Below are 16,827 nucleotides of genomic sequence, written 5' to 3'. Positions count from 1 at the left end.
AAAATGCTTCAGATTATAGCGAAAGGATATGTCTTACTCGGTGCCCTCGCCCATCTTGGTAGTGGCTGTGATTGAGATGCGATACTTCGTGTTCGGCTTCAAGCCGGCCATTTTCATGCGTGTGATACGGGGATCGGTGATGTGGGGCTCGTACTCGCGTCGCTCCCCTACATAGCTGCCTTTAACCACCTCGTAGTAAATTTTGTAGCCCGTTAGCTTGCCATTGGGACTGAGCGGCTTTTTCCAGGTGAGCCAGAAGGCTGACGAGCCCAGAGGGTAGGCCTCCAAAGACTCCACCGCCGATGGTACACCCTCGGGCGTATCGAAGTCGATCACAGCGCTGGGCGGTCCATTGAAGCGTCCGTTGTAAGCCAGCACGCGGGCATAGTTCTTAGAGTCGGGCTTGAATTGTGTGACCAACGCTCCATTGTCAATTGTATGGATTTCGCGCATGCCCTCTTCGCCCTCCTTGTCTGTCCATGTCTGAATTTTGTAGCCCTTGAAGTGGCCGCGCACGGACTCCTCGCTGACCTTATTCCAGCCCACATAGGCGGTCGTCGCGCTCGTCACTTGCTGCATGCTAAAGTTGGTGGGCGCCTCCAGGGGTCGATCCTCGCCGGAGTAGCCAATCACCTCCTCGGCGGCCACATTCGATTCGCCTTTGGCATTGATGGCCACCACCTTGATATGGTACTTGACGAATGTCGGCTGGTCGGGAATCAGAAGATTGTCCTGCCGCCAATTGTAGATATCCTTGTTCTCCCAGGCGGCGGCGGGTATGTCACGCTTCCAGCTGACACGATATTGGAAGTTGGGCGCATTGTGCTCGATCTCTGGCATCGGCGTCCATGAGATGACCAAATTGTTCGGCTCAGTACCCTGGCCGACAACGTTGTCCGGGTTCTTATATGGTACATCCGGCTGTGTGGTGCACATATCGCTGTGGCCAGACGGCTCTGAGGGACCAATCTTGTTGTATGCAATCACACGGAACGTGTAGTTGGCCCACGGCGACATTTGCACCACAAACGAAAAGTCTGTGCTGGGCACCTTCTCGTATGCAGTATCCCAGGAGGCCGGAGTGAACGAGGTGTTAAACTGGATTGTGTAGTGTAAAATCGGCGAGCGATTGTCGCCCTGGGGCTCCCAGGAGATCTCCGCCTTGTCCGCTTGACATGTGATGCCAATCAATCGGGGCTGATTCGGCACATCCTGGACTATCAGATTCGCCTTGGCCGTCGCCTCGTCCAGTTGTGTGCGCGCCACGCACGTGTATTCACCGGAATCAAGCTCCTGTGTCTTGGCAATTGTCAGCGAATTGTCGTTGGTCTTCACGAAGCGCGCCTCCGCCGCGAAGTCAATGGGCTGACCATCCTTCAGCCATTCAATCTCTAGGTCCAGAGTGTCGTCGTGCGCCTCATTGCAGCGGAAAGTGGCCGATTGACCGGCGGCAACCTCATAGTTCTGGGGCTCCTGTGTTATCCTGGTGCGTTCCTTTACCACCAGCGAGCCCTGCGCCGTTTCATTGCCAAACTTGTTCACCGCTAAGCACGTGTAGTTGCCATTATCAGCGAATGTTACCTCCTGGATCTGTAGATCGCCCGATGGCAGCACTGTGTAACGTCCACCGGTCAGCCAGTTGTGGTTGTGGCGCCACTTCACTTGCGGCTTAGGTGCGCCAAACACGCGACAGCGCATTGTGATGTTGCGTCCGTTGACGGTCGCTTCGGCACGTGGCGGCTCCTGGATCTCTGGCGGCAGGGCAAGCACATTTAGATACACATCCTTGTAGACATAGCCGAGCGAGTTGGTGGCGTTGCAGCCATAGTTGCCCGTGTCGTTCTTAACCAGATTCACGATCTTGATGTAGTTGTTAGTGACCGTGCGTCTCGGATTGGGCTCACTCTGCTCAATCGGTTTACCGTTGTGTATCCATTGGATGGTCGGCTCCGGATGGCCAGCAGCCTTGCAATTGAATACGACCTCTTCATCCTCAGCGGCATTTTGGATCTCTGGCTCCTCGGTAAAATAGGGTATGGCATGTATTTTCAAATTGATCGAGTAGGACTGAGCCTGGCCCACACCGTTCGAAACGTCGCAGCTGTAGGTGCCCTCATCGTCGAAATTCGCCTGTCGAATGACCAATGATTTGCCGTAGTTGCCTTGGGTAATGCGATCATTCCACTCCACCCGTTTGCCATTCTTCAGCCAGACTGTCTGTGGCAATGGCGTGCCGCCGTAGATGCAATACAGCTCCACTCGCTTGCCGCGCAGCGCCACCTCGTTCTTGCGGGTCACATACTGGCGCTTTGGGGGGTAACGATTCTGCGACGCACTCACGCCCATCTGCTTGACGTCCAACAGTATCTTGTTGCCGATCTTGTACTCGTTGCGGAAGACTGAGGTCGCCGAGCAGGCATACCAGAAGTCGCCGCTCGCATCCTCGCGTGTCACATTCGAGAACCAGAGCGTGCCCTCCGGATCGAGGGTCATACGTGAGTTGTTGATCGACTTGATGCCTGCATCGACCGTTTGCTGGATCAGCCAGTTGACGGTGGGCTTTGGCCAGCCATCGGGCGCCTCGCACTGCAGGGAGAAGGGCTCGCCCTCAACGGCCTCAACGCTGCGCGCTGCCTCATCCTTGAATGCATTCAGCTCTGCCTTGCGCACGAACACCGAGTTCGAGGTGGCAACTCCGAACTCGTTGGAGGCAAAGCATTGATACTGTCCCAAATCCTCATCCTTGGGCGATGTGATTACCAGTGTGCCACGCCCAGGTTGGCGCAGCATACGATTATCGTACGCCTGCCAATCAAACTTTTTGCCGTTCTTGATCCAGCGGTATCTGTAAATAGTTGAGAGAAATTGAGATTGGATTAGCTAGGAATCATGTATATCATTCTTGCAGACATATACTTAAAGTTGTAGGGATTTAGGTCATAACTGAGATTTCTTTTACAATCTTAAAGTATAATATACATTTCCCTAAAGACTCTAACGATGCTTTAATATATAATATTAAGATCCTGAGCAGCTTTTAAATTAAAAAAAAAAAAAAAAAAAAAAAAAGTTACAAAAAAAAAAAAAAAATTTACTGATGACCTGCCTTTCACTTGTCTCTCTTCGTATATATTTCTTAATATACACTATTTAAAACGAATTTTAAGGACGAAAAAATTACTTCCAGATACAGTAAGGAAACTTTTTGAAGTACGCTTACTACAGAAAGTTTCTTTCATTATATCTCATTCATTAAAAGTCCTATTTAAGATTACTCACGACTCAACAAAACAGTATGTAGACATATCTCTCTCACTATTTAAATGCGAGTATAGATATAAATATGATTAGATTAAGTAAGTTGCTAATTAGCTGAAATGGCTGAAAAATAAACATGAGTTTTCATTTCATACTTCCTGGTTGGGGAATTGCCACTCATTAAGGCGGTGATGGCGGCGCTCTAACAAGTTGCCCCCCAATCCCTGCCCATTTAATTTGACTTAATAAACCAACTTATATGGTTTTTGCTTGCTTTACTCTGGCGATGAGACAGTTTTTCAGATATGTGTATATATATATTATAATTATGACAACTTGTTTAATTTCCAATTGCGAAAATGGTTCAGTGGAGTCCAGCAGCCCGAAGGGGGCTCAACGCCTCTCAGCTTGACGTAATTGCAATTAAGCGCAAAGGAAGGAAACGAGAGCAGCAACTCATCTTAATGCACAAGTTTTTTCTCTTTCTTTTTAGATCATTTTTTTCGGACATTTTTCAAGTCTTTCGCTCGCTCTTATTCTTTCTCTTTCTCTCTCTCCCTTTCTCGTTCTATATATGTGGGGCACTCAAAAACACAAGTCAATTATGTGAACTGTGCTCGATGCTTGAGCTTGTTAAGCGCTCAACTTTTTTATACATTTATTTGACTTAAGCGTCAGCCGAGACATGGAAGTGCGCTGCTCACCTCTGGCCCCGCTTGGCCAGCCAACAGCTGCAGGTCATGGAATAGGTCAATCATTTGAATTGTTTTTAAGTGTTGTAAGTTGCTTGCAGCTGGCCCGGCGAAGCAGCCAGCAGAAGGCGGGGGCTCTGCTTGAAAATTATGCCTGCGAGTTTGTTGAACTTGCTGCAAAAGGCTTCGAACACTATTCCACCCACATAGTTTGAGTTTCAGATTTTGCGAATCACAGAAGATAATTGTTGAAGTGGAATCTCTAGCGCGGTAAAATTATCTGGCACAACTTAAAAAAAAAAAATAAATAAAAAAAATCGATAGTTCTTCTTCTGAGAAACATATTAAAGCAAATCTTAATCTGAATCAAAATGTTGCTTGTCAACTTCTCTGACGTACTTTCCAATTCCATTTTGTTCTTATCGACCGGTTTAAGATTCTAGATTGTAAATACAGTTTGATTTCGGAAGTGGCCAACTAGTAGATACCCGGAATATTTTTAATGCGCTAGGTATTACAAATCTGGAACTCTCAAAATTGCTGTATGTTTACTGAATGAGGATACTATAAAGAATACATCATAATAGATTTATCATTGCGTACCATGTCTGAAAATTGATTCATTTAGGTAAGATAAAGCCTATATTCTACGACATGATTTCATTTCATACTCAGAACGTATCCAAGCCGGTATATGAGAACAGGGAAGCTATACAAAATGAACAATGTTCAGAATTTGAGATAGTTTATGTAAGTTAACTTGAGGAAAATTTAAAGCCCTTATAGATACAGAAGTCATCGTGTTTATAACTATAGATCAAACTCTAGAATAGTTGACGGTGCTTGCTTTCTGTCACATGCACAGGCAGCTACAGTTCTCCGACGAAAGGAAATGGACTCGCACAAATTCAATTTGACTGCTCGTTCCCACATAAATCCATATTCTAATGCCATGGAGTCGCATAATCGACTGTTGCCGTGCGCCTTGGCAGCGCTCCTGTTTGTTGGAACGACTGTTGCCAGGCAACGGCAAAATGACGATGACGTTCTGCCAATGACACATTAAGTTGGCGGACAAGCCCCCCTGGGTTAAGCGTTAGCTAACCCTCGGTTAACCCCATGCCAGACCAGCGCCAGGCCAGCCAGCGGTAGTCAATAAATGCGACTGCCAGAGGCGCTGACTCAGTGGCCCAACCCCGTGCCCGCATATACCCTACAGACACGGCTCACGGTTCACTCAACCAAGTCGGCAACGCTGTCGCCATCAGGCAACACCATCTGGCAGCAGGTGGCAAGGTGGCAACTTGGTAAGGTGGTACCGAAAAAGTTGAGCAGCCCAACCGAAGCAGTAAAATGTGCAGCGAACCAGCTGCTAGCTTCGTCTGGAGACCCCTGCGTAATGTATGCACTTCCTTGTCTACTTAGCTGCCTTTCTATCTATGTATGTATATGTGTGTGTGTGTGTGTGTGTGTGTGTGTAGGTCTGTTGCCTGCCACTTAACCCCAGCGATAGTTTTTGTTTTTGTTTTTTTTTTATGCAAGCTGCTCCTTGGCAGATATCTGCCTCGGCTAAGTAAATGCTATTAAAATCTCTATACAAAATGCGATGAGGCAGGCAGCCTAACTGTATGACTCATCACATGCATACCCACACACACTCACACACGCACACACGCTGTCGTGTCGATGTATTGTGCATAGGGGGTTGCAAAAGCCAGCAGCAAAAATAGAAAGAGAGAAAATATATATTCAACAAAATGCCGTAGCATACTTTTTTGCGAATTACTTTACGGCTGTGTTGGGGCACAGGCACGGCAGCGGCTGCTTTCATCTGCATATGGCATGCGGCATGTGGCATGTGGCATGTGGCATGTGGCATGCGAATGTGACGCTCTAACCCAGTTCTACGAACGCACAAACTGCCAGTTGACTGACTGCCGCTTTGAAGTGAAAAGCCCAAGCACAAAAAAGCAAAACCACACAAAAAGCAAAGAAAAGGAAAACAAGAAAATTATACTAAAAGAATAAAAGCCGAAAAAAAGAAAACAAAGAAAAGCGCAACATCTATAGAGCGTAGGTACTTTGAGCGCCAAATAGGGTTGCGCTGCTTGCATATTAATAAGGCGATTTTTTATAAGCGGCTATTAAATATCCTCCCTAAATGGAACAAAGTACTTTATAGCTAGTTCTTAGCTCGGTTTGATTTTGCGTTGGCAATTGGTTTTAATTTAAATGTACGATAGTCCTACAAATTGGGAGGCCCCAAGTTAAATATATTTTTTTGTTGATAAAAAAGAGATTGTTCTATTTACATAAATATTGAATTTGGTTATCTATTCATTATTCTCAAGTATATTTATTTAAATAAAGTCTATACCTACATAAAAATTTATAAAAATTCTACAGTTTGCATATTCAGATTGCACAAATCGATTAACCAGTTATCGATATTTTTAAAATTGTATTAAGTGAAAATAGTTTAATAGGATAATTATACAATATCATCTAATTTTTGTTTGTTTGGTAATTGATGAAATATTTTAGGTATAGTAAATCGATTATTCGAATACAATAGTAATGGTATTAATTAATTATATATTATTAATATTAATTAAATTCTCATTTGAATACAATTATACACATTTTGTTTCCCTCGTCTGTAACTTAAATAATGACGAAGTGAATGAGCTGTATTTTTTCTTAGGGTATTTCTGAGTTTCCTTGGTTGGAAAAAGGCCTAGGCTAGTAGCCATTCAGTTGGTAAGTTGCAACTAATTTGTGCCGTTGTTGTCGACAGGAAACGCCAAATTTGAAAATGGTTCGTCCAACCGCTACTCTGGCTTTAGTAGTCGGGGGACTGGGAAACTTGAGCAGAAGGATCAGAAAAGGGCAAGCAACATATGGCTGGCGCCGCGAACCAAACAAACGATAGGTAGTTAAGACAGAACGGGAAAGAGAAAGAGAGAGAGAGTAAAAAGGCAATGAGAAAGAGAGAGAGAAAGGCAAAGAGAAAGACAGAGAGAAGGGGCAAAGGGAAGGAGAGTTGAGTGGACTCCACTGAATAAGTCGCTGCGTTGGATTTGTTTGGCTCAGGGGTTGGCAATGCGCGCATTGTTTACAGCGAAAAGCTTTTATGCTACAGAGCTGTGCACACACATATATATACATTTAAATACATATATAAGTAATACTCAAACTGGAGCACAATAGAATTGTCAAAAACAAAATTAAAATAAAAGTTATGCAGGAGGTGCAGCCGCTTATAAGGGAGTTGTAACTGTCACGAGGAACTGGGCGTGCCCAGGGTCGCGCGTTGACACTTTGTGCATGTCAAACGTGCAATGACACCGAAAATGCCGACAAGGACCCCAGCGTAAGGCCCTCTCTAAGGTATCAGCCACGCCAACAAGAAGAAATGGAGAAGGGCGTTGGTCATAAAAATGGGCCAAAAGTTTTAGTTGACATTCGCTGGGTTGGATGTATTAATGGGTCGCTAGCATGCAAACAGGTTTTTTAGTACTTCCGAGCGTTCTAATATACTCATGCGACTAAGGGGAAGAGAGAAAGACTGAGGAAAGGAGAAGCAGTGTATAGAAATCTAGGAACTTGGCAACAGTGAAACAAAACTAATATTTACTTTGGGACAACTAAAAAATAAAGTAATAATCGATATTTATAAATGGGACTCGGATTGAATCCTTTTATATAACAATATATATGATCTGAATTCCCAAATAAGGAAACAAATAAGGGAAAATGTCAACTGTTCACTCTAACAAACTATAAAAAACTCTATCGAGCTACCTTCAAAACGAACACAGTTAGACGAAAGCCATTCTGTTTTGCTTTCCCACTGACTACTAAGAGCCAATCTATGATTAACAATGTAAATAGTTTCAATTGTTCAAATTGCTGACAAAAGCTGCTAATTTATTTGCTAAGTACTTGGTTCAACATATCAACATTTTTGCCGTCAATTTGTGCTTTGCTCCTCTTCGCTTTTTGTTTAATTTGAACAATCAATTTGGAGTCGACTGATAAACGATTTGTACAAACACTCGACTCCCTTCACAGCGGCCTCTCCGGCGCTTCGCTCGTCTCCCAGATAAAGCATCAAATTTGATGCCGAACGAATTTCTTGTGCAATGCGAACATTAGTTCGGGCTTCGAATGGTGTTAAATGAAGAGTGAGCAAGGGTTGGCATAGGCTATCCAGGGTGTGGCGTGGGCTTCAATTATGGCTTGACTACTCACACATGGGCGTATGGAATAACGGACGGTGTCAAATGTCACAGTCAGTGTTGAAAATATGATTTCAATTGCAATTAACATTACAACATTTACAGCTTTGCTTCAATCAGTTGAGAGACGAACGCCCGCACATGCCTGTGTATAAGTGTGTGTGTGTGTGTGTGGCACTAGTTGTAGTATTTTTGCCATTACTCATTAGTCTAGTGACTCACAGCCAAGTCAATTAAGCGAAACTCATTAAGCAAGAATGGAATCAAGTCTAGAAAGAGACACAAATACAAACAGCGAAAGGGCAGCGGCAAGAGAAAGAAAGGAATGGAAACAGATATTCCAAAAATACGATTGCGTGAGCAAAGCCTAGTAAGTACAGTTAAATAAAAATAGTATATACACGTTCATTTATGTATATACATATATATAATGAAAATCGATTTTCAGGAATTTAGGAATTTGGCATTTTTCATATATACTTTCTAATGCTATACATAAAAAAGTAAAATAATAGAAACTAATTAGGGATTTATTAGTGGATTACAGCTGATAAACCGTCTGCAATGCGGGAATGACGCACAAGGCTTTTCATAGCGTGAATCGCCTATCTATCGTAATTGTAATTAATATAATAATAAATTAATATATTTTCCAAGAAAGATGATATAGCTCTCTCATATCAGCTTCTATAGCGGTTTTGTGTCCTTATAGTCGAGATTCTGAGTAAATTTTAATATTTTATTTTTAAACCAAAGATAATACTATCTATAAGCATACAGTTAGTTTCTCGTAACTTCCTTTCAAAACTGATTATTTATTGAGTTCTGAAATGTTTCCTATTTTTTAAATTAGTGAACTTTCAATTTAGTTTGGGCTGCAATGATACTGACGGACTTTTAATTTTAGAAGAATAAATCAGAGTCTAATAAGTCAAACGAAAATAAATTTAAACTCTTTAACTTGAATAATATAGAAAATATTCACATATCCTGACCATACACTGCGCATATGTATTTGCTACATGGTCCGTTATCGATTTTGGATGGCTGTTATGAACCCTTTCGCAGGGTATTCAGCATTATCAAGAAACGCTTTTAAGCAAAACAAACAAAACAATATCCCCAACCGACACGTGGCGCACACTGGCAAGGGAAGCTGAAGTAGCAGCAGAGGACCACAACTTTGACTCCGGCTCCAACTCCAACTCCGACTCCGATTCCGATGAGTCATCGTGGAGCGCATAGCGCTACTGTCAGCCTGCCTGCCTGACTGACTGACTGACTTGCTGACTGACTGAATCTGAAATGAATGAACGCCAGCCACGACAGTTGGTGTACGTACATTCCCACATACATACATACACTCGTAGGTAGGTACATACTTAACTTGTGGCACAAAAGTGCACAGAGAGACAAGCTTAGGTCCTGGAAGGAGCGAACCGGTCGTAGGCTCGGGCAAACGTCACAAAGCTGCAGCAACTGGAATTCCGTTTGACGGATAAATTTTCATAGACCGGAATGCTCTAAAGGCTTTTGCCTCTGCCCAGGCATTCCTCTACACAAATACACACACACACACACACTCAGTACCCCATTCACCCACATCCACAGCAGGAGCACTTGACGCTGTGCAGCATGAATGGAATCAAATGAATGAAAGGCTGACAGAATGAGTGTTCTTGTTGCACCTGTGGCAGGAGGCCAGACAGACGCTTAGGCAGGTGCGGTGCATAGGTAGCTGAGTCTTCAAATGCTGCAGCCACGTAACGAAATGCAAATATTGTCTGTACGTTGTGTAAACATCACAAAAAAAAAAAAAAAAAAAAGAAAAAACGAATGCGAAAAATGCCTCTGATTTCAGCAAATCCCAAAACAATCAAAACATTCCATTGCTAAGTGCAAGTAGAAAACCTTTTGTCTGGTGGCCCGGAGGCGGTGACAGTTATCGATAGACAGACCACACTTTAATCGACAAATAATGAAGTATGTGACAAGGGAATATGCAATTATATACATTTTCTAAAGTTTGCTCTTATCGATTTCGATATCGTTTATGAGATTAGGAACGAATTATAAACAATTTTTTCATTTATTAATAGAAACATCGATATGTATATCATTTTTCATATTTACATTAGCTTACTAAAAAGTTTTGCTGTCGCTAATGTTGTAATAATATACATAACTTAAATCGATAACTGTCTAACATTGATTTTCATGCAATATAAATTTAATTTTTAGGAAGAAATAAAGCTCTAGGTTATCGATTAGCTATTTGATACCCTGCGGGGCATTGAATATCACATTTCATACCTTATTGCGAAATTATCGCTTTAACGATGGAACTAAATTTCTATATTACTTATCGATTATTGATTGTCACTACTTCCAAGACAATTTTCGCTCATTTTACATAGAACAACGCACGGATGAAGCACCTGCACCGGAAACCGGCTCACACAATTTTGGATATGTATGGTAGACGACAACCGTTTTTTATTGCTGGCTGCTTTGCGGTTTAAGGGCAGCGGCATTAGAATTCTCACAATGCTCAACGGTCATAAATGAGCCCAAAATGATGCAATGGGCATACACGATAGACTTGACCCATAACTTTCTCGGCAACAGTGCCGGCAGAACATGGAGGTAATTATAATGAGTTAAGAGTCAGGGCGAAGAAAGCAGCAAGGCGGCAAAGTACACAAGCCAGAAGAAATGCTCAAAGAACAATGAGGAAGAACCTGAGAGGAAAGAGAAGAGCAAGCAAGAGGGCTACAACTGAGGCATTGCACAACGTGGGAATTGTTACACAAAAAGTGGAAAGCAGTTAAAAGCGAGCTTCTGCTTACCAAAATTCAAGATATCACGATATACAATCGCAGCTGGATCTTTACTGCTCACGATTCACAAATTCTAGGCAACTGAAAACTTTCTATCTTCGTAATGCATCAGGAATTTAAAGGCTTCGCTGGGGCTGCAAGTTTTGTGCTATAGATGTTAAATACCCATAATACATTGTTTACCTCAGAAGATTTGTCATCTATTATGCATGATGTACTAAGAGCACATTTTTGATGAATTTTTCAGAATTTCTGGATCACCATAGAATGGAAGCAACTTATACTTTAAGTATTCTTACAGATTGGGCTTTTCAAGAACATATTCAGCTGAAAGAATGTTGTAGTCTTTAATGTGCTTCCCTTTATTTTTCCAGACCCAGTCCAAGGCAACAAAAGTTTTTGCAACTTCCTTGCGCTAGATAAACTCAACTTTATTGCTTAAGCAATCGCCTGTGTCATTTCTGCGTCGCAGTTCATCGATTTTCTTCAATTTGCGAGCAAATGTTGCACGGAAATTCAGTACACTTGATGTATACACACACACACACACACACACACACACACACACACACACACAATATGCATATATGTATATTTATATATATACATATATACGTCTGTCTGTCTGTGTGGTAGCTTAACCGCCCCAATTACCAAAAGTCGAAGCCAACAAAATGACAAATGACAGCGGCGTTTGTGCTAAAGTTTGATTGATACGCATGAATCATGTGCGGAAGTAGTGGAAGTAGCTCCCCCAGCCAGAGCGACGCTGTGGGGGCGACTCGGCCCATGCCATTTATACCCTGTACTGCAATGGGTAAATATTGTTGAGCATTTTGGGTGTGTCGTGTGTGAACTAAAGGGAAGCTAAGGCTAGCCATTATCATAATTACGTCCTCAGACGTTCTTGTTTTTTTTTTTTTTTTAATTGTTATATATATATTGTAAACTATATACATATAGCAAATGTCGTGCTATATTTTTATTTATTTTAGTATTATATTGCATTTAATATTATGTATAATGTTATCATATTTAAATCAGCATAGTATGATAATATGATAATTTATTATATAATTATGCAACGGAAAAAGTACCGTTTCTTTTAGTTTGAGGGATCACAATGATTGTAAGCTCATGTATTATTTTAATAGCAACTACTATTTTTATTAACACGCATGTTTTCATAAATTTGTATATGCTACACAGTGCTAGCTCAGCACTACAATTACTCTCATGCTCGCTAATGTATATCAGTTATTTTGTAGAGCATCATGCAGTCTAGCAACGATTGTTTACCAATTTCCCCTTAAGTTGTCTCAGTTTTGCTTCGCTTTTTTTTTCTTTTTTTTTTTTTTTTCTTTTGCTGCTGTTGCGCTTGAGGCGTTCCAAAAATGGTAAAATGCGCTGATGAAGTTGATTTTAATCACGATGGACGACGACGACGACAACGACAATGGACTAGGCACATTTTATGGGTGGTGTAACAGGGCAATGTGTGCGTGTGAGCGTGAGTGTCTGTGTGCTCCAAGCTTAAGCAGGGGCTGCTCAAATCTTTTTGAATCTTTTATTTGGGGTAGTTGTTTGTGGGTGCTTAAAGCGTGCAGCATTTGTGCTGCACTTCTGTGAAATTTCAAATACAGTTGCTGTTTTTTTTTTTTTTCATTTTGGCTAGAGGGCGCCAGTTAGTCGAGACCAGGCTCATTAATATACATGAAGCGGCTATAAAAACAAACAAACACAACAATATAACGGCGCCAAAGGAGCAAAAATAACAGCCAAGGACATCAGCAGCCGCAGTCGAGCGTGAAAAATCAATGAAGCTGCGGCTGCCTCCTTCAGGAGCCAGCACAGCCACACTATCACATACGCTCGAGGGACACTGGAAATATACCCTATACTAAAATATTCCTAACTTGGATCCCATGTACTTCATAATCGTCTAGGTCATACTGATTTTATATTTCTATGTATATTATAAAGGCCAGGGACTTTGAATATATATTTACCAAAACTTTCAAAATTAATACAGGGCATTTGATAGTCGTGTTTGGCTATGGAAACATGTGTTGCTGCCATCAACGTGGCGTATGCGCTATTTGTGCTACACCGCCTGAGGCCGGCAGAACGGAGCAGCATCGCGGAGTTGTTACGCTTCTGAACTGCTGCCCACAAAAATCAATGGAGGAGCAGCAGTTGACGATGCCAACATATGTTTGCAACTCTCAACAAAAGTTGTTGTTGCCTTAGCTTTGTTCCTTCTCCTTTCTGTTTCGCGCACGCCCACACGAAAAGAAACTAGTTTTACAAAGTTACGGCAGACAAGTTTGGAGAACTTTTGAGACAGAGAGACAATACACACGCACGCACGCACGCACATGGCATAGATGAGATGCCAGATACAATAGTTGAAGCTGCCCAGTTGAATGGACCTGAAATGTCTGGTTTTATATATTTATTTTGCACTTGACTCGAAACAATGCCGACAATTATGTAAATGTATGTATATATGTCAATATATATATTTATTTATATATATTTATTCATTATGTGTGACTATCAGTTGTGATCGGCATTCTGCGATACTGACAAAGGATTGTCAGCAACAGAGAAAAGCTCACATACAAATTTGAATACATATTTTTATATTTTAGTTTATTATATACAAAATATATGAATACATCGTTTTATATTTTAGTTTATTATATATGAAATTCAATTTTTGAGCCCATTCAATGCATTTGTGCTACTTTCCATTCCCATTATTGTTCCTTAAGGCCAATCATCACTAATCTAAAGTGTCGTACTTGAAGTGCAACTTTAATATCGAGAAATATTATTCGAGCAGCATTAATCATTTGCACTCTTTCCGCTGAACACTTAACACTGATTGGCATATATATTATATTTGATTATTGGGCATTTGAAGCATATCGAATTGGGTTGCCAGAATTTCTCGATTGTCACGTTCATTGGTCTGAGCCAGAGCAATACTTTTCGAATGCAAATGGGCCAAATATACATATGTAAGTGTTTTATATAATACACACATAGATTCATATGTATATATATATACATACATATATACAAAGTATATACGCACATACAAGCGTACCCACGGCGTAGGTGCCCAGCCTTTTCAACTTACTGCAATACAATTGAATTAAAGCTTGCCACGCCCACGCGTTACCCACATCTGTGCGGTGCATATTGAATAGCAGTTTTATTATTATTATAATTTTATTAGCGACCAAGTGCTAAAAGCCAAAAATAAACAAGCAAGTAGAATAGCTGTCCATGTCTCTTGGGTCAGTCGACTATGGAATGCCCTAACTTGAAAAGCTTTTGGAAAAACCTTATCTTAAGGTGCAACTACGCCAAAAAGACTTTTAAAAAATTCACAAATAATAATAATAAAATAATAATGTAAATTAAAAGAGCATTAGACTCTATTTTAATTATATAAATTTCTAAAAATAAATATAAAAATAATAAATCAAAATTACGTTTTATTAAGTCTTTCAAATATTAATTTAACTTTTGACTAATCTTAAGCGACTCTATATTTGTGCTATATTTGTATAAATCTATATATAGTTGCATACATAAACTAAATTATATTATATCTATTTTTTGAGATCAAAATCTTTTCTAGACGTAAAATATTATATTGCCCACTTTAACAACGCATGGCAAATGATTGAAAAATATATCAACACTTGGGCGTTCTATAAATAGCTGTGCACGCATTGCGCCGCTATGCAGCAGCAGTAATAGAGTATATATATTATATATACCTATGTGACTGCGAGTGTGTGTGTGTGTGTGTGTAGTGTGTGATGCACATTAGTGAAAAACAGCAGCAGCCAATGACAACAACAACAAAAACCTAAGTATGTCACGCTGAATCACAGAGGCGTAGAGTTCGAGTCGAGCGATACGAGTGAGAGGCCAACGCGAGTCCATTGTGAACTGAACTATGAGCGACTCTATTACGCATACGCCCCGTTCTAATTACTTACTTTCCATAATCTTTCTCTTCTTTTTTTTTTTGTAATTTCTGTGTATAAAAAAATACAGCGACCTGTAATATGAATGGGCTGAAGTGACCTACAATAATCGATTTGATATCATTGACATAGAAAGTTTCGTACAGAAATTGATTCTCTTAAGTGGAGTAGAGAAATGCGTTGTTGGTCAACCAAAGTTTGGATCCAAAAATATGCATATGTATTATATGCATGCTGATCTCTGAAATGCATTATTTATACATATTGATATGCCTATTTACATAAGTGGGCGTTGGCATGATTTGAAAAAACTATAATATTTTAAATGAATATTAAGTGAATACAATTTTACAGCAGATCAAGCAACAATTATTACTGTGAATAAGAAAATAAATTATTCTAGACGCCCGTCAATCCACCTGTCCGGTAATAAATGGTTACATAAATTCGTTTTCTGAACTATTAAGCCTAGTTTTCAGTATTCTTAAACGCATCGATTGCTTCTTTCTCTTTGCCATTGATATTTTCCTGCATTTACAGTAAATCTTCAAATTCACTGGCTCAATGCAGATAACTCAAAGATTCATTCACTCATATTTACGACTGTCATGCACGGATTTACACATTTCGCAATGAAGTTGGATGATTATAAATCATTCTCTCTCATTCAATTATCGTGCATTCATTCACGTTTTGTAATACTAAGCGCACTTAAGTTTAATTAGTTTTTAAGTAATTGTGTATATCTCACAATTAAATCATTCATGTGCAATTAAACAATTGTTAAGCTTAAGTGAATTTGCTTAACTTTTACTTTCAGCCGTTTGTTTCAATGAACATTTAAGAAACGAAGAAGAAATTAATCAAATGCAATTGCAAATTGATATGCAAAATCACTTAATTTCAATAAATTGCCATTAGGCACTGAATATAGCAATTGGCAAATAATTGGCAAGAGGAAAATTTGAAAGAGGCATTTCCAAAAAGACGTTAGCAGGCGTTGACATATTCATTGGGAAGTGTGAGGACATAATAAGTGCCGCCAGATGGCGCTGCAATAGCCGGTCATTCGTGCTGATCTTCATGAGAAGCAATTAAAGCAGCAAGTCGGGCCAACTGTAGCAAGCAGCTCATTTTGCTGGCATTACGTAATGCCCATAGCGCTTTCTATATACTTGTATTCAACAAGATTTATATATATATATATATATATACATATATATGTGATATGTGTGTAATCGTATATTCTAAGCGTGCCGGACCATCCGGTCAAACTGGTTATCATTCGTACCTGCTCAACACGCTCACTTGCCAACATCATAAAGAGCTTGAGAGACGATGATCATCAGCCGCAAGAACATCATCGGCATGGCCCAAAAACCGAGCACACACACTGACACACACGCACACACATTGAGTTTTTCCACTATTAACCCATTTGACGAGCAGTTGTAAAAATAAATAGTAAAGAGGAAAGGAAAATGCGTGTGGAAATTGTGTTTTTACACATTGCCAACTCTCTCGCAGAGGTTAAACGGCACACAGAGAGAGGGAGAGAGCGCGATCGAGCGAGTGAGAGCGAACGCTGGGCTGACATCTGTTGCTGTTGCTGCTGCTGCTGCTACTGCTCTGTCGGAAAAACTATTTTCGTTTTAGCTATTTCTCATATTTTCATACAACACGTCACGCACTTCTTCTATTTAAGCCTACGTGTGTTTTATTTTTTTTCAGATCACAAATGAGGTCATCGTCCAAGCGCGTCAAAATAAAAATGAAATTCCGCATT

General features: G+C 40.6%; 1 protein-coding gene across 4 annotated transcripts in view; it reads right to left on the bottom strand.

Annotated features, from left to right (window-relative positions):
* LOC6584944 (neuroglian) overlaps window positions 1-16,827 on the bottom strand; it is a 44,754-nt gene that overhangs the window by 6,212 nt on the left and 21,715 nt on the right. For all 4 annotated transcript variants that reach the window (XR_004364464.2, XM_002010548.4, XM_015161660.3 and 1 more), the window contains exon 4: window positions 38-2,845. Coding sequence is in view for 3 of the 4 variants with exons in the window: in XM_002010548.4 (XP_002010584.2) it covers window positions 38-2,845 (2,808 nt within the window). In the remaining variant the exon portion in view is untranslated. The remainder of the gene's footprint in view (window positions 1-37; window positions 2,846-16,827) is intronic.

The sequence above is a fragment of the Drosophila mojavensis genome, unplaced genomic scaffold, assembly GCF_018153725.1.
Source record: "Drosophila mojavensis isolate 15081-1352.22 unplaced genomic scaffold, ASM1815372v1 contig_136, whole genome shotgun sequence".
Classification (NCBI taxonomy): Eukaryota; Metazoa; Arthropoda; class Insecta; order Diptera; family Drosophilidae; genus Drosophila; species Drosophila mojavensis.
Note: the sequence above shows the minus strand (reverse complement) of the source record. Positions and strands in the feature narration are given on the sequence as shown.